The 23267-nt window shown below is 30.8% G+C and overlaps 2 protein-coding genes across 2 annotated transcripts; one reads left to right on the forward strand and one right to left on the reverse strand.

Moving 5' to 3' along the window:
• Positions 1-241: 241 nt before the first annotated feature.
• On the reverse strand, positions 242-5958 carry LOC114401421. Its single transcript, XM_028363936.1, has 12 exons — positions 5795-5958; positions 5621-5719; positions 5465-5549; positions 5177-5246; positions 4091-4151; positions 3872-3925; positions 3445-3601; positions 3259-3346; positions 2618-2727; positions 2064-2170; positions 706-816; positions 242-616 (listed from the first exon to the last, which is right to left on the reverse strand). The coding sequence occupies exons 1-12, from the start codon at positions 5882-5884 to the stop codon at positions 500-502; spliced, it is 1149 nt and encodes a 382-aa protein (XP_028219737.1). The 5' UTR covers positions 5885-5958; the 3' UTR covers positions 242-499.
• Positions 5959-15486: 9528 nt separating this feature from the next.
• LOC114403688 (receptor protein kinase-like protein ZAR1) lies at positions 15487-18398 on the forward strand. The gene is made up of 2 exons (XM_028366798.1): positions 15487-17262; positions 17378-18398. Exons 1-2 carry the CDS (start codon positions 15786-15788, stop codon positions 18031-18033), a joined length of 2133 nt encoding a protein of 710 aa, XP_028222599.1. The 5' UTR covers positions 15487-15785; the 3' UTR covers positions 18034-18398.
• The last annotated feature ends 4869 nt before the right edge of the window (positions 18399-23267 follow it).

Raw genomic sequence — 23267 nt, forward strand, 5'->3', positions numbered from 1 at the left:
TAATTTTAAATAACTTTTACGTCAAAACAAAATAATTTATAATAATACTAAATTTTACTATCAACATACTTTTATAATAAAAATATTTTAAACATAAATGAAAATCATTTTAAAACAATCAAAATTAATTTCGTTAAAAAACAATTTTGTCATTGTTGGTCTAAACACTCACTTCATCTACATAGGTACGTTTTTCGATTAACACTCACAAAGTATGTTCTCAAACCCTAACTAAAAAGCGTCGTATCTAAATCATCCTTCACTCTTTTAATCAACGTTGCAGAGACATTCTTTGTCTTTTACACTAAAACCAAAACTACGGAGGATGGACACTATACAGACACATCTCGCCTTCGGATTTCAAGTGTCGTGTCTTATGCATGAGCATGACTATTCAATACTTGTCTGACAAAGATAGTTCAAAAAATATAAACCCCTTTTTTTAAAGTGTTAGTGATTTCATCCTAGATTAAACATTGACCTTTAGCCATGAAATTATTTACATCCCACTTCTATTTCTTATTTCAGTGGAGGATATATCCATGCGGAACTGTTCAGCTGGAATGGAGACGAACATGTCTTTTAGTTCTTTTGGAACATCAATATCGTCAAGAACCTGCCATCGAACCACAAAATGGCCTCACTAACACTGAACTTGGAAACGAATATCACAATTAGAAACGCTCTTTGCTTATGCAGTAATACCTTGAAAGCACCATCAACATTCCGACCACCCACAAGGAAAGTGCATCCTGTTTCTTTACAACCAACAAGTATCTTCAGCATCTTGTTGTAGTCACCATCGTAGTATTTAGGCTGCAAGAGTAACGAAGATACTAATTAATAAAATCTATTGAAGCAACAAAAAGAAAAAGTACACTTATTCTTAACTACAAAGAAAATACAACGTGGGAATTTTAGGTACTGAACTGGTCTGACTTTTGGCTTGACTTCCACAATAGAGCAGCAGAAACGGGAAAAAGAGAATGAGACATTTCTTGTTTCTTCTTATTGGCCAGATTTGAGAGAATATCTTGTTTTCACTTTTAATAAAAAAAAATAGTTTATTATTTTATTTTTGTTTTTCATTTTTAAAACTTTGCATTGGAAAACAATAACAACAAGCTGCTTTAACTATTTTCTGTACATATATTTGGAAACAGAAAATAAAATGAAAGCAATTTAATATTATCATAATTATGTTTACTGCTTAAGTTATACTGTTTCAAAAAGGATATTCACAACATTTCTAAGTTTCTGTTCTTTAGTAGAGAGTACTTTCCCCCCAAGTTACAACCTAATAAGCTAGTTAAAGCGGCCAATCTGGTACATAGGTCCGAAATATTCCCTATCATGATAGGCTCAATCTAACTCAACATATCTTTAAGGAGAAATAACAATTTCAGTGTGCAAAAGCTACACATAGTGGGAAACAATCTTAAAATAAATACATAATTTTGTTTCACAAAAACCAGTCCACTTAATGAATGTCATGACATAAACCACAGGGCTGCAGATTGATAAGCAATGGAATAGGGAAACATATAAATATAACAGTCAGATTGCTCTACTCCATTCAGCTATAAAAAAAATGGCATAAGTAATATGTTTTGTGAAAAGACTGAAATAACATTCTAATGAATAAAACGTGCTTTTCCACAACAGCAAAAGCACTGTCCACAGATAACATACAAAAATATCATGAGGGACAGTGACATGATCCAGAAGTAACCAGTGATTGAGCTTTATTTATAATGAAACTGAAGTTGCATCCTCAGTGTAACAGTGTTTTACTGTAATAATGTTGTGTTTCTTGGACAACCCACTAATCCTTTATTTATAATGAGCAAATAGGATCTACATTAATTACATAGAACCAATCTAATCTAAGTAATATTGAACAAATCCCTAGTTGCTCTCTAATGATAATTAAGAGACTAATATATAATTCTAACACTCAGAAACATGCCATACACAACTAATGAAGCAACAAGTATTAAAAAAAGTGCAGGACATGACATGGTGAAAACCATGTAAAATTAATCCAAGAAGTAATTCCATACGTTAATAAGCCTCACTGCCGTGTCGGCCCCAATTACAAAAGCACTGCCTGGGAAAAGTTCAGCCTTCTTATAAAAATAAGGCTGATTGGATATAATTACCGTCTTTCCTGCCATTGAAGAAATCATTTACTACTTTAGGTGGTACATTAAACAACGACATACTAAGTACTCAGAAAAAGTATTAGTACATTTTAGGATTAAAATTGGAAGAGCTCAAAAGTACTTTTACTCTAGAAGCAACATTTTTTTTCTTTCTTCATTTAATACATTGGAACTCCTTATTGTGCATTAATCCAAACATAGCCTTTAACTCCAAGTATGATATTGTCATATGAGCTTATCCTAAAATTTTTAACTTAAAACAAAACATGTTAATCCCGTTCAGTATTCACTGTGCAAATAGGAAGGTAAGAATCTATTCTTGGATATAAAAATTGAAGCAGATCCCGCTTCATAAATTGGTAGATGAAATGATACTTACGAAACTCAAGCATTTAGAACTTAAGACCAATGCATGTTTATATAGAATCTGGGATGGTGAAAAAGAACCTCACCAACTTTTTCAAATTGCTTGATGCGATCTTTGATCTGAGACACTGATAATGGAGGTTTGTCTGCATTGACTGCCGATATTTCAAAGCAAGGATACCCATCACCACAAATGCTGCATAAATGTATTCTTAATTAGAGAAATATTGAAATAAAATTATGAACAAAAGAAACAAAGTTTAAATAAATCATCATGCGTATAGATATCTGATCCTAATTAGATTCTCAAAATAGATCTGGTACAAAAGAAAATTATAAATTTCTATGATATAATGTAAATTTTACACTCACTACCCAATCAGATATGATATTTGATTATTATGGTGTTGACACGATGTCAACTTCTAAAGAGAATACTTCATTGTCAATTTCAAAGTTAAAATATTTCTTTACTCCAGTCCAGTAGTAGCTACTTTGATAAATAACATTAATGCTATCAACAAATATAAATATCATTGAATATTTAAGACTAAATTCTAAAAGCAAATTAATAGAGTAGCCCCTTGGAAGGCATATTATCTATAACAAGCATATTAAAATAAAACCTAGAAGAAGAAAAAATACATTTTATGACTAGTCCATTAGATTATCATTGACCTATAAAAAATATTTGAGCATTTTTACAAAATAACACAAGTTTATGTACCGAGTAGCAACATCCATAAGCTTCAGATGCCCATCATGTAATGGATTGAAAGAACCAGGCATTATTATTTTCCTTTCGGCTGATATCTCTGCAACCAAAAGATAAACATTTGTCAATATGAAAGTAGAATGTAAACGTCACTGAATTACTAATTGATATTGCTTCTGCTCAAAAGTTTAACCATACCATTTTCAAATGGGTAAATTTTAAAGCATATTTGTCCATTTATAAGTTGCTCTAACTGTTGATCTTCATTGAATTGTGTTTCACATTCATCAGATACATCTGACTCACTCAACAACAAAACAGATGCTCCGGGAACTTTGCATGCATTTCCAATTGCCTAGAACCAGAACAGAAAATGGAGCAAAAAGAAAGCCAAAGCAAAGTAAGATTTTAAAACAAATGTCATAAGGAATACGTTAGTTTCTTTTATGTGGTAAGGAATACACAAAATTTTTGCTTCCAAATATTCCTGTTCTCACTTTACAAGATCTCCAATGTTCGTATAAATAATCTTACAAAAGGAAAAAAAAAAAACAGATGAAAAAACTCGAGTGCAAATAAATAGCAGAACAAAAGTATTCACAATTTTTTCAAACCTGCCACACACCTTGATCAAAAGATGACTAGAAACTCTATCCTCTTCTTCTCGAGTACGAAGCCCCTAAAATTTAACAGTTTGCAAAATAAATAAATATAATTTTTTACATAAACAAAATGACAAATATATATATATATATATATATATATATATATATATATACTATTATCACATGATTAGCATCAAGTTCATAGTAACACATGGAAAAAAATACTAGGATAACAGTACCTTAGTCAAGGTCACACTTGATATCCAAAGTTGGTCGGCTGTCCTTGTTGACATATAAAATCTACAAATAAACATAAAAGTAAAAGAAGTTCACATGGGATTAGTCTTCCCCAAAAATCACACTTAGGAGAAGAGGCAGAGTACAATTGTGCAATATGGAAAGATCCTCTTTAAAGAAAATGTGACAAATTAATGAGATCCAGAGAGTGATGCACTCAGATTGACAAATAAATGCAGAGGTAACTTGAAAAGCAGAAGTAATGCACATATATGTAGTTGAGCTTAGTTTGTTTCTTGTATCCTTATATAAACCAACGCCTGATACAAATTGCTGCTGAATGCACAAGGCTCCCACCTGGTGCTTATTATTGGAGCTCATATAAGTGTACAAAGTCTTACAACCACAAGCAGAAAGGCTGCTTTCTGAGTACATGATATCCAAGTCGCTAGGCAGCAACCCTGCCTGTTGTGCCAATGCTTGCCCTCAGGCCTCTACTACTAATACAACTTTAGGAAAAATATATCTTCATGGGAAGTCATGGACAAGTAATAGCAAGAGAACATAAAAAAGAACATTATATGAGCTCCAATAATAAGCTAGTTATCAATTTTAATTGCTGTCCAAAAAGGTTTCAGCAGCTTGTTTTCTAATTGCTTAAATTCCCATCCAACTTCTCTGTTTTTCAACAAAATTGAATTACAAACTTGAGCACCCATGTTCTCATCGAAGTAGTATTCAGCTATAGCAATCTTCGGGGTAGTTTCATAAGGTGGTGCCAGGTTAATCACACAAGACTGCCTTGCAAATGTGAATTTCTTGGCACAAATAGGAAATAAGTAAATAACTCTGGACCAGAGGTATAACAGGTTCAAACAAAATTGGAAATCCCAAAACCCATTGGCAGTAAGCCTGAGAGATTGAAACCAGTATATACCAATGCAATTACGCAATGTACATGCCAACGGTAACCTTTTCAGAAGTTAAGCATATAAGAAACCCATTGAAAAGCTTAATTGGCAGGCTGCAACTGAATATAGTGAGGTTTCACGAACCATTTTCATAGATAAGGCAAATTTAGACAATACCTGTGTTCCCCGAGTTTTGGACGACTGCTGGCCAAAGAACCAGTGAAACCCACTCCAACAGCCGGGGATCCTAATCAACAGGCAAATGCAAACCCCATTAGTTAATGTTGTTTGCCTTTGGCACAACACACACACTCGCACACACAAAAGTTGCAATCCATCCAAATTGTAAAAACATTTGTACCATGTTTCACACAACACATAAACTTTCACATATTATTATTATTATTATTACTAGGCAATAACAAAAACAAAATTGAGTGGCAAAGGTGCATTCGATTAGTGAACCTGGCTTGGAGAGCTTAAGAGCGCGATTATACGCCAATAAAGCCATATCTTCAGCAGTCTGTTGGCCACAAAATTGGGATGGAATCTGCATGAACAAAACCAGTGAGAAGAAGAAACAGAAAAGCTGATTGGTATATAAGATGAAAAGGAAGGGACCTTTCCAAGTAACTGAATGAGAGACATCTTAGAGTAAGGAACCACAACTTCGAGCACAGTATTCGAAGCACCGGGAACTGATAGCAACGAACCCACCACCTGATAACGTCCAATTACTATTGTTTCGTTCAATTCAACACTCTGCGTACAACCAAATAGGAGAGAGAAATGAACCTGAGAAGCTCCACCGGCGAGATGGAGAACGGCTTGGAAAGGAGAGGAGTGAATGGCTTCTACGACGGATCGGATGCAACTTTCCGTCATTCTCCTTCTCTTCTTCCTTCACCTCTTGTTCCCCCACTCTTTCCGGTTTTAACGCCCCTCTCACGTCGTTTCTCTCACCACGTTTTGAGTCTTTTGGGTGGTGCAGGAAGCAAAGGCCTCTCTACCAACAGGGCCCAATTAAAATCTGAAAATTTCATCTTTCACTATCTTATAATTAATCACATCTTGTTGAGCTCCATCATCCGATGGACATAGTGACATACTATAACACACTTTTATTGTGTTGTATCTTGTGAGTGTCTACCATCATTGCTATTTGCATACAAGAGCATCTATGGTTATTGGAAGAAGCAAGCCAGCACAATAAATGACATCAATGTTCTTCTCAAACTCGTGTGAAAGTAATAATGGGATTACTACATACTCCTAACACTAGATACATGTTTGGTTTTCGGATGAAAAAAATACTTTTGAGGTAAAATTACTTTTATCAAAGAATCAAGACTTTTGTTTTTGTTTTCATTTTCTTATTATTTGTTGAATTTACATTGAAATACACTCACAATATTTTTAACTTCTATTCAAACATGTACTAATTCTATTACACTCACCTTATTATTAGGTAAAACCTATTAGAAAATAAAACATAAAAGATGTTCATTAAATAAAATATATGATATATTACATTATGATTTTTAATCAATTTTAATAAATAGAAAATATTTTAAAAAAATGTGTTAGAAAATATGTTATTAACATTTCTTATATTAATAGATGTTACATGTGAAAACTAATGTATTTCAGTTAATAATAAAAAATAAAATAAATTGAGTTTTTGAAGATTTTCATTTAATTTAATATAATAATTGTTATTATTGTTGTTAGTTATCTGGATTAGGAGGAAAAGTACAAATAAAGGTTTTATAGCCATCATTGGCCAGAAACGAGCTAGGTGGGCGGGCTGGGCTCAATGGAGTAAAACGGTCACGCTCCCCGTTACTACTTTTCTCTATCCTATATCCACGTGCACCACATTCATCTTGCCTCAAGTTTAGAAACTATTATATTATTATTATAAGAACACAAAATAAACAGTAGACATCTATATAAGCACGATAAAATTAATTCACATCATTAAGAAAGGGATATTGCTAATCAATGTTGATAACACAATTCTATTAACTATTATTCTGGGGATATTGATTTAAAAAATAGAGTATCTATTATAAAGTTCATAGAAAAGTGTGAAAAAAAAATTATGATAATATAATTTTACACACTCTAATAAAAATCTTTATTCTTTTGGTTTTTTAGGTAATTTCCAAACGTCACTGTTTAACATTTGTATTAACAAAATTAGTTATTTCTTCTGTTCCAAAACAAGTATTATTTTTTTAAAATAAATGTTGAATTTGATTTTTCAATATAACATTAATTGTTTTTTTATTTCAAAATCCTAATAAATGTCACTTTAGTTTTTTAATCTAGTATTAATATTCATCCTTTTCATTTATGTAATAAGATTAGTTTTGTAAAATTAATACTTTATTTTTATCTATTTATTACTTTTATGTATTTGTGTAAAATAACTTAAAACGAGACTTATTTTAAGATGCAGAAAGTAATATTATTTATGGTCCTATATATAAGAAATAAAAGATAACATTTTGTTGGTTATAATTATAAAAAACATAAGATTATTTTATTATTAAATTTCCTTTTAACGTCTAATTAATTGTGATGTCCATCATTACTTTCATTCCTATTTATAAAATCCAATTATTTAAACTTATTTGTTCATTTATATAAGATCCAATTTATATTGCATTAATTATTTTTAGACTTAAAATGTCCTTAATTAAATAAGAGAGAGATTACATTAACATAAATTTAGAAGAGAGAAAAACATTAATGATAATGATATTTTTGAAAAGTATATAAATTTAAAACAAATTTCAGTATTTTTCTCAATATTTATGAATTAGTTAATTGAGTCTTGTAAATAATAACAAAATTAATAATGATCACACTCACTTCATGCTAAAAGTAGGTATATTTATTGAGTCATCAACAAAACTTGATATACAAGTTAGTTGAATTTGAAAAACAATCACTCTTCTTAAAGCATTTAATTTTGATAGTCTCACTACAAGGTTGTTAGTGTTTTCTAATATATTAATTGTATAAGACAAAAAAAACTATTGAAAATATTGTAAAACTTTTATTAAAATAATGATATTTTGAAAATACTGTCATTAAATATTAAATAGGAGACAATTACTTAAAATTTACTTATATTTCAGTCCAACACATATTGAATTTTTTTTCACTTATTTTTCAAACCGAAAATAATATTATAAAAGTTTTTATATTATCAATTAATTTAAAAATATGCCTCTTAGCATAATTATTATCCAACGAGTCCTAAATCTTACTTTTTTCAAAATGAGATTAAAATTTTATTAGTATAAATAAACAAAAATTTATTTTTTTTTAAATATAAAAAATTTAATTAATTTTATCTTATTTAATGAGACTATTTTTAACTATCTTTTAACAACTTTTTTATGTTTGATGTCTAATTTAATCGAATGATAATTTAGGAAAATAATATTTTTTAATGGATATTAACACAATCTAACGAAGTTAATAAGTGTGATTTTATTTTCTCTCGTTATAACTGAGTATTAACTTGCATGAGTGTAGCGTAGCGCGAGGCCTACTGCAATCTACCAATTCTGTTGGATAATTTAATAAAATTATTTTGGAATCATTAAATAAATATAAACATTAGTCAATGTATAACAGTGTAGTCTCAGAAAAAGAAAATGCAGAATAGTGTAAACTCCAACGTTAACACGGGGCCACTCACCCCGCAGCGTATTGCGACAGGAACGTTACTTGCGCGCTTCACGATCACATGCCAATTTATCGTTATTTTATCGCCCCTTCTCCTATTCGTATCGTGCTATTTTCACAAATTTATAATGGCTCCGTCTTGAGCGGTGCGCTGACACGTGCTCTGCAATCACAACGCGTCGTAGCAGCGGACCCCCCCTAACAGGAACATCACAATGGCTCTTTTACCACTCATCTTATTTCTGAGTCTTTTTAAGATACACCATGTTTTAATTAATTTTAGGTAAAATTACTTGTTTTTTCTTAATTTGTCTTTAATTTCGATTTTAGTCATTTTTTAAAATTATTGACAAATTTTATCTTCTTATTTTATTTAATCACACAATCTTGATCTCTCAATCCAAAATTGGACATCCACTATAAATGTTGATGGTCATGTGTCACATTTTTATTGGATGATGACTGCAACGTGTTATCATATTCTAATTGACCTGTGTTGGGTTACAAGTGTGAGGTGAAGTCTCACATCGGGTAGAAGTAAAAAGGTTGAACACCATATAAGTGAGGAGAAGACCCTGAACTTTAAGATTTTGGGTTAGAGTGTGGTGTTAAGTCTCCTTAGTTGCATGACTGATAAGTGATAACACAAGAATAATTATTTATAAAAAAGGTTTAATTATTATTTTGATCCTTAAATTTGAAAATGTGGCTTTTTAGAGCCTTTTTTTTTAAGTCTCTAATTTTTGAAAATTTATTTTTTTAGTTCCTCACATAATAAATTAACATTTTATAATAAAATTTAATACTTTATGATGATTTTAAAATACAAATTTTAGCGATTAAAATATAAAAAATAAAATAATGGTGACTAATATATAACATATTATCAAATTAAAATTATTCAAAATACAACTCATTTATCTTTTCATTAACAATTCTCTTTTTGATATAGACAGGGATTCATATCGTCATGGCACTAGGTTGGTTCATTTTTTAGATAAAGTGATACTCCTAATTATTACTCTATACTTAAGTTGGGGATCAAACACTAGATCTTGGTTCATGTACCTAAGTGTCAAACCGCGTGTATCAACAATTTTTTTATTTTTTATCTTCCTTTTCAAAATTTACTTATTACTCAAACTAGAAAAATTGACTAGATTGACCTATCGGTTCGTTGGGTCGAACTGGGAAATTGTTGACCAAAATAGAACCATGCCTATTTAGGCTAACCCAATGGATCCACCAATACATACTAGACTCAATAAACATAAGCTTGAATTCTGATATGATTAGGCCTAACTAAACTTCAAAAAATAAGGTTCATATAAAATATAGAATGGTCTTACCTAGTCCATTTTTCATGCTTGGTCCATCGAGCAGACTCATTTGTTTATTTTTTCAACTCAACTTATTGCATCAATCAATTTTTTTTACTCGTAGAATTAAATTTGGGTGTACAAAAATAGTTTTATTTGTGAAACATGTGAGATCTAATATGTAAAATTTGAACCAATTAAAATTAAGCTTAAATATGTTGAAGGTCGATCCCTAAAATATACTTGAATTTCATAACCGATCCCTGAAATTTGTTTGCTTCTCATTGGGTCCCTAGAACTTCAAAAGTTTTATGAGAGATTCTTGTTTTTAGTATTCATACAAAACATGATAATGTGTTCGTTAGTTGGACACATCAACGATATACGTGCAAAGTCACGTTAGAGGTATCAATGACATGGCATGTCACCTGATTTTTTTATTTAATTTAATAGACTATTTTATTTAAAAAAAAAAGAAAATAAAGTTAAATATGTGCAACTAACAGAGGCCCACTTCATTTTTCCCATAACCTCGTGGCCGATCGCTGCCATCTTCCTCCTCCTCTGACGAACCCTACGCCAAGAAGCTCTTCTGCAACCATGAGGATCCTACTCAATACGACTTCTCTGTCGTTCCCATTCCCCTCAACATCAACTCCCTTGTCAACAAGCGCGGCTTTTTCCCTGTCCTTCGTCGCTGCATCTCCAACCCCTACACCTCTTTGGTGCCGACACTGTAGTCAGAGCAATCGTTGTCATCGAAGAACGGCTCTAGGTTGCCTCCCTTGTTGTCGAGATTTCGATGGAACGTGTAAGATCTCTTTGATCCTTCGTCGAATAAGGCTTTGACCTGTTTGAGCTCTGAAGAAATTATTGTGCCTGGTTCCGTGGTATGGAGGGTTCAGAAATTGAAACATGAAATTAAAGCTTTGATCTTTTTGGGTTTGGAATAATGGGTTTTGTTTGTTTTTTTATGGGTGTGTAATTACAGAGGCTATGAAGGATGAAAGAGCGTTTGAAAGAGATAAGAAAGTGGTGGGATGAAGTTATAAAAGATGAGGAAGAATGTGACATCCTCTATCCCGACATACATATTTATATAATATCATACATGAAAATATGAAATTAATTAAAAATTATTTCATTCAATAAACATAAAGGAGCTCACATAGGTAAAAGATTCACATTCGCACTAATCACAAAATTAAAAACTTATCAAATAAGGATATGAAAACATCTTTGGCCCAAAACAAGGTCATTCAATTTTTACAAAAGGAAACAAGTTAAAAAATAGAATAACATAAAGTAACATGTTCAGAACATTATGCAAATGATATAGAAACTCATGTCCCAATGTCACATCCTATCAGAGTATTGTGTTCCAGTATCCTCTAGCGTGATATTCTTCATAGTCATCCACCTAACCATCTTCTCCCACAAACACAAAGTTCGAGATCATCACAAGATCCAAACACAAATAACACACAGAGAGTGAATTATCACATTCCTCATGTCATTTCACCACTTATCATGTAACTTACTTTAACATATCATATAAATGAAATGCAACTTACTTTAACATAACTCATGTCATTTCACCACTTATCATGTAACATCACATCTCAACACTACACATCTCACACATTTTCACATCATTTACGTACTCAAGGATCAAAACACAATATCAATATCGATCAATACACAAGCATTGTGCAACAAATATACCAAAACTCAATCCTATATGCAATGTGGTATCATGTTAGTGAAAAATCTCATCGAGCGCCTAAGATTACATGACAAGATAGATTACACACTGGTAAGTTAGGTCACTCTCACTAGGTAAAATCACAGGGGACCAGTCAGGGTCACTCTATTTTGTGAGAATGCTCCAACCATATAGGATCAACATAGGCTTCAATGAACATTCAAACTGAATGTATTTACCCCCAAGACCTACATTTCGAAGAGTCCGCTAGGGTCTCTCTCTCTTGATTCAGGATCTAACCCAAAAAATATTTTAGCACGTAGACTCTATCTAAGAACTGTACAAAACACACGACTCCTCATCTGTTCTCAAAATAATTTTAACTCATCGCGCCTCAAAATGATTAAATTCGTCGGGTTTCCATAGTGGATCTCATCACAATATTTGTCACACATTAGTTCGTCGCCCCTAAAGGATCTTATAGTTATGTGATTGTATGGTTCATAGCTCACAACTCAATGCACACAACATCTTAATACACATGTGTGATCTCACAATTTAACACATACTCAAATTATTATTTACACATAGTTCATCACACTTCCATAATCACAAGACAACACGTTATCAACCCTTATGCATTATATACATGTCACACAATAATAATATTAATATGTTATGTTCATGTGATTAAACCTCTCAAACAATTTCACATAATCATATCAAAATCAAAAGAATCAAAATCATAGGTCAAAAACATGAAAACATCAAAAGCACTCAATTTTATCAACCAATTCGCGTTAGGGCATCAATTGGCTTGTCAAACACAACAATCTCGTCATTATAATCATAAAGGAAGAATCACAATACGATAAACATTTCAAAATAAATCTCAATTTGATCCTCTAAGGATCCCTGCAAATGTTCATTCTAACCTCAATTACGATAAACTCATTCATTATCTCTAAGCGGGCATACATGTGTAATTCGATAATGATAGCAGTGTCTGTAGCATTTCCCTAAGATTCCTCTAGCATTTCTTCTAGTTTCTCTGCTAGGGTTTCCAAGTGTCAGAGAGAAGGAGAAGTGAGTGGAGCCTCCATTTCACTGTCTTCGTGCGAGGGACATTTTAACGAGTTCAAGATCATAGTTTTACTGAGATAGATTCAGGTGTATGTGAGAAAAAGAGAGCTACATGCGAAGGACATTTCTCTAACCGCAGATGTTATTTCACAAATCTCAATGGTAGGAATGTGTGAACACAAGTTCCAAACTTGGTGTTCAAATTTCATAATAATCAAATGGTTGAGGAGTCAGATATCATAATTTTACTAGGATAGGTTTGAGTGTATGCTAGAAAAAGAGAAGATTTTGAAAGAGAAGGAAGGAAAAACGAATTTGAGAGTAAGAGAGAGAGAGAGTAGATACTTATCATAAATGTAAAGCTGATATAATATGTCTCTACTTATTGTTAGAGTACTCTCAATCTATTATTTACTCTATTTTTTATTTTATAAAAAAAATTTATTTTATTCCTTATCAAGTAAATAAATAAAATCTCCTTTTTATTTCCTAAGAACATATATTTATTTTCTTTACCTTAAAATCATTATTTTAATTAATAAAACTATTTATTTTTATTTATTTAATTACAAAAACCTCGTTATTTTTCTAAAATTCTATTTATTTTTAAATAAAATTATTTTTAATTTATTTTATGAAAATGAGATGTTACAAAAGAAGATGGAGGCAGAAGAAAAGAAGGGTGTGCAATTGTTGTTAAAGATGACAAGATCCTAGCTCAGGTGTGTGTGTCGACTAATCTTGGACTAGTGGAGGAGCGGTGAGAGGAAAACTAGCCAAGGAGGAAGGAGGTGGGGAGGTCAGTGTTGGTAGAGTCATGGAAGGATGGAGAGGTGAGGAAGCCAGTGGTGGTGACAAGGAGGATAACAGAAAAGGAAGAGGTGTTGTCGTCATTAATGGTGTAATTTATGTATTTGAACATTTGACGTAACTTCATTTGTGTATCATTGACATATCTAATCAACATACAGTCACGTTTTGAATGGATAGTAACGATAACAATTCCTCACAAAATTTTTGAAATTTTAGGAATAAAAAAAAATAAAAATCAATTGTGAATTTCAACATAAACTTTAAAATTATCTCAAATCTCAAATGGAATTAAACTAAAGAGGCACTAACGGACGAAGAATATGCCCAACAGAGAACAATCATGGCTGACCATTGTTGTGTCCAAAGCATTCATTCCTCTGTTAAATTTCCCGTGTGTGTGTGTGTTTTTTTTTTTTATTACTGTGTGTATTAACAATCAATAATTCAATATCATGATCGTTGGCAACTAAATATCGGGATCCATCCTTGTCTGACCAACACCAGGTAAGCAGGCACAAGTACAAAATGTTCAGTTTAATATATTTTGTTCATTTTATTAACATAAATCTTGTAATACTTTTAAAAGGTATATAGATAAAATTGATAATTTCAATTCAGAATTTGATATTAATAATAATTATATATTAAAATTGAATAAATATAAATAATGATAAAGACTCTCATTTTTATATACTTTAAAAATACATATCAACACAATATTTTACAAATATGATTTATATGATAAGAACTTTAAAATAAAATATTGAATAATATAAGAATATATATAAGTAATAAAAATATAAGCTAAATTTATTTATATATAAATAATAAGAACAACTTTCAACAATATAATTAAAAATTAAAACTAATTAGAATGTATCATTAAAAAACATGTCATTGTTAAAAAAAACAAAAGGAGAATAAAAACATTGTCCTCTTTAGTGTATGTTTGACAAGACCAGCATGTTTCAACTCATTTTTATTTTTTTATTAATTAAAAAGTTTGTTTGATAATATTAATAATGTTCAGTGTATGTTTAGTAAATATTAACTATAATTTTTTTAGATGTTAGTTTAAGCAATATTTTAGTTTCTAAATTCCAATTTCTTATGTTTTATTTTTTTATTCTTAAAATATTTATTATTCTTTTTTGCCTTTTTTTACATAACAGAGATTTTTTTTTTCACAATCTTTTTAGCATACTTAAGTTAAGTATCTGTTATTTTTATCTTATTTAGTTGAAAATATTTTAAGATATAACAAATTTAATAATAGGATATATTTAAAATGATTTATTTTATATATAAAAGTGTAAGAGTTTAAAATTAACTAAAAATTTAAAATTATAATTACCAAAAATAATTTATCCATAAAATTAAATTTAATATTTGGAAAATATTATATAGCATATATATATATATATATATATTTATCATTTAATATTTATTCATTTCTTCAATGAAATATTTATCACTTCATAAATATTTTTATTAAACATTTTTAATTCAATAAATTAACTTGTTGACTTTTAGTTAATAATTTTGAATTAAATGATTGAGTATAAATAATTAATGTAATTAATATGCTGAAGATAAGATTAAATTATTTAAATATTATCTGAGTTTAATTTTTTATAAAAATAATTTTTAATTAAATTTTACTTACCTTCGATTCGATTGAACTTCAATTTAACGGGGATTTTTTTTTTCTGAAAAAAAAAACTAACAATTTCGAACTACCGATAGTTTTTGGGTCAGTTTTTAATTAACTTTTTTACCTTTTTTTTTTTCAAACATGCTCTAACTTTGATAAAAGAAATATTGCGAGAATTTGAGAATAGTACTCGTGTAGTGAGTTGTTGTTTCTCTCTCTTCATTGTCTCTCACCAACAACCTAGTAACTCTCCCCGAGGCTTTGGTCTTGCTTTCCCATTCTTCAACACTTCCTTTTCTCACTATTCTGTTTAAGCTTTTCTCGCACACAGCCTAGCCTGCATTCTCTTTCTCTCTGTCTTTCCACCTCTTTTTTCTTCTATTTTCTTTTCCGTAACTCAAACCTGCTTAAGCTTAAGCTAACCTCACTACCGACCCTTCTTCTTCTTCTTCTTCCCCTTGCATTTTTGGATTTGCTCCAACGGTCACTTTGTTGGAGGAAGGAGAAATGCTCCCTTTTGCTTTGTTGTTTTTTCTTCTTTCCTGCAACTCTCTTGCACCTGTGGTGCATTCTCTGAATGCCGAAGGTTCTGTGCTTTTGACACTAAAGCAGTCCCTTACAGACCCACAAGGATCCATGAGTAACTGGAATTCCTCCGATGAAAACCCTTGTTCATGGAATGGGATCACTTGCAAGGACCAAACTGTTGTGTCCATTAGCATCCCTAAGAGGAAACTCTATGGCTCTCTTACTTCTTCTCTGGGATCTCTCTCCCAGCTCCGCCATGTCAATTTCAGGAACAACAAGCTCTTTGGAAACTTGCCTCCACAGCTCTTTCAGGCTCAGGGACTTCAAAGCTTGGTGCTTTATGGCAATTCACTTTCTGGGTCTGTTCCAAGTGAGATTCAGAACCTCAGGTACCTTCAAGCTCTAGATTTGTCACAAAATTTCTTCAATGGATCGTTGCCTGCTGGAATTGTCCAATGCAAGAGACTCAAAACCCTTGTTCTCAGTAAGAACAATTTCACTGGCCCTTTGCCAGATGGGTTCGGTACTGGTTTGTCTTCTCTGGAAAGACTAGACCTTTCTTTCAATAAGTTCAATGGGTCAATTCCCTGTGACTTGGGAAATCTTTCAAGCCTGCAAGGAACTGTTGATTTGTCTCATAATCATTTTAGTGGTTCAATTCCAGCTAGCCTTGGTAATCTGCCTGAGAAGGTTTACATTGATCTTACTTACAACAGTTTAAATGGTCCAATACCCCAAAATGGTGCTTTGATGAATAGAGGACCAACTGCTTTTATTGGCAATCCTGATCTATGTGGTCCTCCTTTGAAGAATTCATGTGGCTCTGATATTCCATCTGCTAGTTCACCTTCTTCATTTCCATTTATTCCTGATAACTACTCACCTTGGGATGGTAATGGTTCAAGGGGAAGTGAGAAAAACAAAGGGCTAAGTAAGGGAGCTGTGGTTGGCATTGTTGTGGGTGATATAATTGGAATTTGCCTTTTAGGTTTGCTGTTCTCTTTTTGCTACTCAAGGGTTTGTGGTTTTAACCAGGATCTGGATGAGAGTGATGTTAGCAAGGGAAGGAAAGGGAGGAAAGAGTGCTTCTGCTTCAGAAAGGATGACTCTGAGGTTCTATCTGATAATAATGTTGAGCAGTATGATCTTGTCCCATTAGATTCCCATGTGAACTTTGATTTGGATGAGCTTCTCAAGGCTTCAGCTTTTGTTCTGGGTAAGAGTGGAATAGGGATTATGTACAAAGTGGTGCTTGAAGATGGACTTGCTTTGGCTGTGAGAAGATTGGGAGAGGGAGGTTCTCAAAGGTTTAAAGAGTTCCAAACAGAGGTTGAAGCAATAGGGAAGTTAAGGCATCCAAATATTGCAACTCTGAGAGCCTATTACTGGTCTGTTGATGAGAAGCTTCTCATATATGATTATATACCCAATGGAAGCCTTGCTACAGCAATTCATGGTAAGTTTTGTAAGCACAAGCCTTTTTTTTCTTATTGGCAATTACTGACCTTTCGGCCTAACCTAACACTTTGTTTTTGTTCATTTGATTGTTTGGTTCCATTTTATAACTTCAGGGAAGGCTGGACTTGACACATTCGCACCACTATCTTGGACCTATAGATTGAAAATCATGAAAGGAACTGCAAAGGGATTGCTCTATCTTCATGAATTTAGTCCCAAAAAATATGTCCATGGAGACCTCAAGCCAAGTAACATACTTCTTGGACACAACATGGAACCCCACATTTCTGACTTTGGAGTTGGGCGCCTTGCAAACATTGCCGGAGGGTCTCCGACCTTGCAATCGAACCGAGTGGCCGCGGAGCAACTACAGGGAAGGCAAAAGAGCATATCCACTGAAGTCACAACCAATGTGTTGGGAAATGGTTATATGGCACCAGAAGCACTGAAAGTGGTGAAGCCATCACAGAAGTGGGATGTGTACTCATATGGTGTGATATTGTTGGAAATGATCACAGGAAGATCATCCATTGTCTTAGTGGGGAACTCAGAAATAGACCTTGTTCAGTGGATTCAGTTGTGCATTGAGGAAAAGAAGCCAGTGTTGGAGGTGTTAGACCCTTACTTGGGTGAAGATGCAGATAAGGAGGAGGAGATTATTGGAGTTTTGAAGATTGCAATGGCTTGTGTTCATAGCAGCCCCGAAAAGAGACCTACTATGAGGCACGTGCTTGATGCTTTGGATAGACTGAGTATTTCCTCTGATTGAGAAATTTCAGGGAGCTGTGCACTGTGAATCCAGCTCATTTGTGTAGCTTTTGCCTTTTACTCTGTCTTGGTCACGTTTAACAATGTCTTCTTCAAGCTCATGAATCCTTGTTATTGGTTGGAGCACTAGAAGAGAAATTCATCTTGTTTGAGCAAAAATCATCAATTTTTCTGCTACAACCTACGAGACATGGCATGCTTTGGGGACTCATTATTTTTTTATCCTTTCTTTTAACCCGAATATATATAATTTAATTTACCATCCATACGATCCAAATTAGTTTTATTTAATCTAAGTCATCAGTTTACTGTTAAAATGTGTCATGTTCATTGTACATGAAATCAAGAATAATGCCTTTTTTTTTTTATTTTCACACGACAATGGAGTTAAATTATAACTTAAGGTTCCACGTACCTAGGTGAACTTAATGGGTTATACATGAATAATGCCTTGGTGTCAAAAGAACAGTGTTGCTGTTTTAGTATTGTCATGTCTGAGTCTTGATGAGGACAGTGGAAAGACTTGGTTGGGTTCCTAATGGTGATCTTATCGCATCACCATTCAATTGACTGGACGTTTTGTTCTTAACCCCTCTAATCAGTATCGGTAATGGGGTTGACGCATCATTCGCCTTTTTGCACCATTAAAGGGCGTGTTTGGAATCTTATTAGGTCAAATATTTTTTGTACGGTTTGGGAGTAGTGCGTGTTCATTATTTCAGTAATTTTCATAACATATGTAGTTTAGTTTTTTTTTTGTTTTTTGTTTTCACGAGTTAATAAAATTTAATTATTTGAAGATTGACCATAATAATAGGCAAGTGTATACAATAATTTCTTTGGTCACGTACTTGTAACCTATTTTAAGGTATGACTTGAATTTTAACACACTATAAGAGCATGCTTGTTTTGCCATTGGAAATATTGCAATGCTGGAGTTCCTTTACTCAGGCTTCAACTCTCCAAAGTCCAAAGTTTTATTCAAACATATACTAAATTTATTTTTGGACACACGTCCAATATGCAACATGCACGTAAGGAATAAATCGCATCAAAATTGATTTTACATATAAGCAAAAGTGTATAGCGTCTAGTGAATGTGCGTCAAGTGAACTACTTCAGTGCCAAAACAAACACGTAAATCATAAACTATATCTCTAAATTTTTCTGCATTATTATTATTAGATAAAGTAATAAATTTTTTATATTTTTTAAGACACTAAATATATCTATTTTATTTAATATTTTCCTTACGAAATACTAATTAGAAGAGATAATGTATAAGAAATTTTTGTAAGAGACATAGTATTAGTAATATAATGGTAGCTTACTTAGACAATAATAAATTAACTTACGAAAGCAATTTAATTAAATATGTTAAGAAAAAGCACTAACAAAGTAAATGATGTATAAAAAAATAGGGAGAAAGAGAGAGAAATGAATAAAAGATACATAATTATTAATACTATTCTTTTCAAAATCATATATTTATCAAATAAAATAATTATATTATATTGTTATTATTTTTATTTAATAAATGATAAATATTTACGAAATAATAATATTTTGATCAAATAAGATTTGTATTATATAACTTATAAAATATTAAAAAGCAATACGAAGTTAAAATAATAGTCAAGTTTTCAAGTATCACACAGATAATGAGGAGAACATGCATTTACATGTGATACATATACAAAAGTTATGAGGTAAGATAGCTCTTGTCTTATTTCTTAACCATTTTTTAATTATGCAGACAGTTACAACTTAACATTGGATAACCAATAAGTTTGGTACGAGTGATATCAAACTTGGTCTTTTTTAAGCAAAGTTTCAAATAGGAGTTTTGTAAATGATGAATACTTTATACCAATAACATGATAGAAAAAACTTAACATTGAATATTTATAGATTTAAACTTTACTAAATACTTTATATCAATAACATCATAAAACAAAAACTTAACATTGGATATTTATTACTTCAGTAAATGTTGATAGGTGAGTTAAAAGTTTAAAATAAAAATTCAACCTAAACCAATAAATCATTAGAAATTATTAGTTTTTTTTTGTCCTAGGTCATAGATCACAGGTGTCTCCCAATCTATTGGATCAGAGACTATCTCACTTGTGATGCCTAACAATCGCTGACTCAAGGAAATTTTGCACACGATGAAATCGAATACGGGTTCTTCGACTAAATAGATCATTCTCACTCATGTGAATGCATTGAGATCTTATACCACTGTGTCAACCTTTTTTTTTTTTTAATAAATCATTAGTTGAATTCAGAATTGGACAAATTAATAATTGGTGTAGATCACCCACTCTCTATTTTTTTAGGCTTAAATGTAATTTTCATTCATTTATTTTACTCAATATGTAATTTTGATCTCTTTATTTTAAAATTGAGAGATTTGGTCCTCTTATTTTAAAAAATTTATAATTTTGATCTTCCTATTTCAAAATACAAACATTTGATCCCCATATTTTAAAAAAACGTAATTTTGATTCTCGTATTTTAAAAAATCTATAGTTTTGATTTAATCTTTAATTTTGCCAACATTTTATTTTTTATTTCTTATTTTGTAATTAATTAAATTATTTTTTAATGATACCTTAAAAGAAATATATTAGATTCAGGATTCAATTGAACCAAAAAAAAAAAAAACATAGACAAAATTAAAATTTTGATAAAAATTACAAAAAATTTAAAATACAAGAATTAAACGTCTAAAATCACGTATTTTTAAAAAGTAAGAAGATGAAATTTCTTAATTTTAAAATAATATGAATCAAAACTACCTATCCAATAAAATAGGGGTACATAATTGCATTTAAATTTTTTTATTACTACTATAATGTTACATTTTTTTTTGTTGAAAAAATTACAGTATTTAATTTATCTCTAAGAAATTGGTGTAGATGTACCCAAATATAACGATAGATTTTTAATTAAGTCTAACTATCTGCGTCACTGATCGAATCACTATTGGGTAAGAATCAGTAAAATTGTCGGTGACCCTTAATGGTGGTCCCTTTAGGTTACTTAAACATTTACCGGTACTCCACTGTCATCCCTTACAACCATTATTAAAAGTTCATTAATACAGTATATTGAAGTTACTGTATATACTTTTTTATTAATAATATTAACTAAATTTATATTTATTTGTCAACTTCACTCTTATTATTGCTTTTTTTGTATCTCTTTATGACTATCTAACTTTTTTCCTTATGATTTTATATTATTATGTTATTAAATATATTATAAATTAAAATATACTTTAAATATTATCAATTCAATTATATGTGATTCATTTGTGAACCGGTATTTATATTAGTTCAATGGTTAGTACAGTTTAAAAACATTAGTTAATTTTGCTGATAATTTTTTCATTGATTTTTATTAACTCTCGACTTTATATATGCATAAATGACACGACTGACTGTAGTATGTATTTATCTAATTGTACCCTTCTTTCTCAAACTTTGTGATTAAGCGAAGAAAGAATAACAAAAGACAAAAGTAACGAGCTTCAAAGTCAAATTCCTTACATTTTGCTTCATGGGTTGTTTCATTGGCAACTACATAGCTTAACATAGCTGTCTGCAGGTCTAGGATAGGTGGGTAACTATGGATGAATGGTGGGAGGAAAAAGATAAATATTACATTTTTTATCAGGAGTTTAGTATTTTGAGTTTTATGCACATGATAAATATTGAAATTATCAACAAATATAATAAAAAGCTATTGTGATATGGGAGTGCTGAAAGTTGCTTCGTTATGCAAATTTTCTTAGTTTTTAGTTGATTTATTACATGCAAATTGTTTAAGGTTCCAAACTAAAAATGTTTACGACTCAAAATGGTAGTTCTTCATTGTGAGTATTGCAAGAATCTGTAACTAATCATAAACCATTAGCGCCGCTGTGCTATATATTTGGTACGAAGGAAAATAAAAGAGACTTATCTTTTGACCAATAACTTTTTTAAAAAGTCCAATTTTTAAAAATTTGATTATTCTAAGATTTAAAATGAGAAATCGAAAGAGTTGATTTTTACAAATTATGTTAAGTTGCTTGCACTTCACAAATTTTAGTAATTAAATGATTTTTTGCATTATCAGTTATAAGTATTCCTCATGTTGCGCTCTAAGTCTAAGATGCATGTATAATCCATAAGATTTTGCTGACTACACACATTTGTAAATTTTACAAACTTTAGGAGATATACCCTACATTTTTTTTACGTTGATAAAGACGACATTGGGCTTGGGATGGCTTAACATGCGGCGCGAATTGAGGTGAAATGTTAAGGGTGTAGCGGGTTTCTTTAGGTTAGGATGAAGAAATTTATGACTCAATTTAATTAAATTTAAATGAGTTGTTTTGTATTGATTTTTTAAGAATAAAAATAAACTCAGGTCAATTTAACTTGTTTGTAAATATTTTGAATTGAGTTGGGTTGAATCAATAAGTCAAAATATTTAATTTTATTTGTTTTTTTTTAAATGTAATATTTTTATAAGTTAATTTTTTTATTAAATGAATCAAACACAATAGTTTATTATTAGATTTTTATTAAAAATAAAATATTGTAATATTATCATACTTCAATAAGCACAATGAGAAGAGTTTCAAACATTTTTTTTACAAAAATCAATAAGATATTATGAAATTTACTCTTTATAAATAGATTTGAAATATTTATAGAAATTCATCTAAAATAACTTTAATAAGTAAAATCCTTATTGTTTTGATCCTCAAGTTAAATGTGTTGATATTTACTTAATTCATATTGATAAGTCTATATAATTAATAATTAATAATATTTGATTTTTTAAAAATTTAAAAATATATATTATATATTACATATAATAATAATAATAATAATAATTTAATATAAATTAACGAGTTAATAATTCAATAAATTTAGATATTAAAACTCATGATTTAATCAAAAATTTAAAAAATTTAATTGATTTGATAAGTTAAACTCAAATATAAAAATTACTCAATCAATTTAAACTGTTTGAGTTGATTTACGTGGATGAGATGCTCCCACTTAGGCCCCTAAGAAATGAACTCTAACCGTACCAAAAATAATGATGGCTGTCATTTGTATTTAACTGCTAATTAGTCTCATCATTCTTTTGACTTTGACACGCAGCATTTTTCCCAGTTTGAGTTTCACATGGTTTGTTGTGAATTTAGTGCCAAAGCTAGAATATTAA

Source organism: Glycine soja, chromosome 20 (assembly GCF_004193775.1).
Source record: "Glycine soja cultivar W05 chromosome 20, ASM419377v2, whole genome shotgun sequence".
Taxonomy (NCBI): domain Eukaryota; kingdom Viridiplantae; phylum Streptophyta; class Magnoliopsida; order Fabales; family Fabaceae; genus Glycine; species Glycine soja.

Excerpts from the sequence above, each read along its gene's own strand:
- LOC114403688 (XM_028366798.1), top strand. The coding sequence starts at position 15,786 with ATGCTCCCTTTTGCTTTGTTGTTTTTTCTTCTTTCCTGCAACTCTCTT. Across the intron at positions 17,263-17,377 it reads CCTTGCTACAGCAATTCATG|GGAAGGCTGGACTTGACACA; the intron begins GTAAGTTTTGTA and ends TTATAACTTCAG.
- LOC114401421 (XM_028363936.1), bottom strand. The coding sequence starts at position 5,884 with ATGACGGAAAGTTGCATCCGATCCGTCGTAGAAGCCATTCACTCCTCT. Across the intron at positions 5,550-5,620 it reads TCATTCAGTTACTTGGAAAG|ATTCCATCCCAATTTTGTGG; the intron begins GTCCCTTCCTTT and ends TTGTTCATGCAG. Across the intron at positions 617-705 it reads ATGTTGATGGTGCTTTCAAG|GTTCTTGACGATATTGATGT; the intron begins GTATTACTGCAT and ends GTTCGATGGCAG.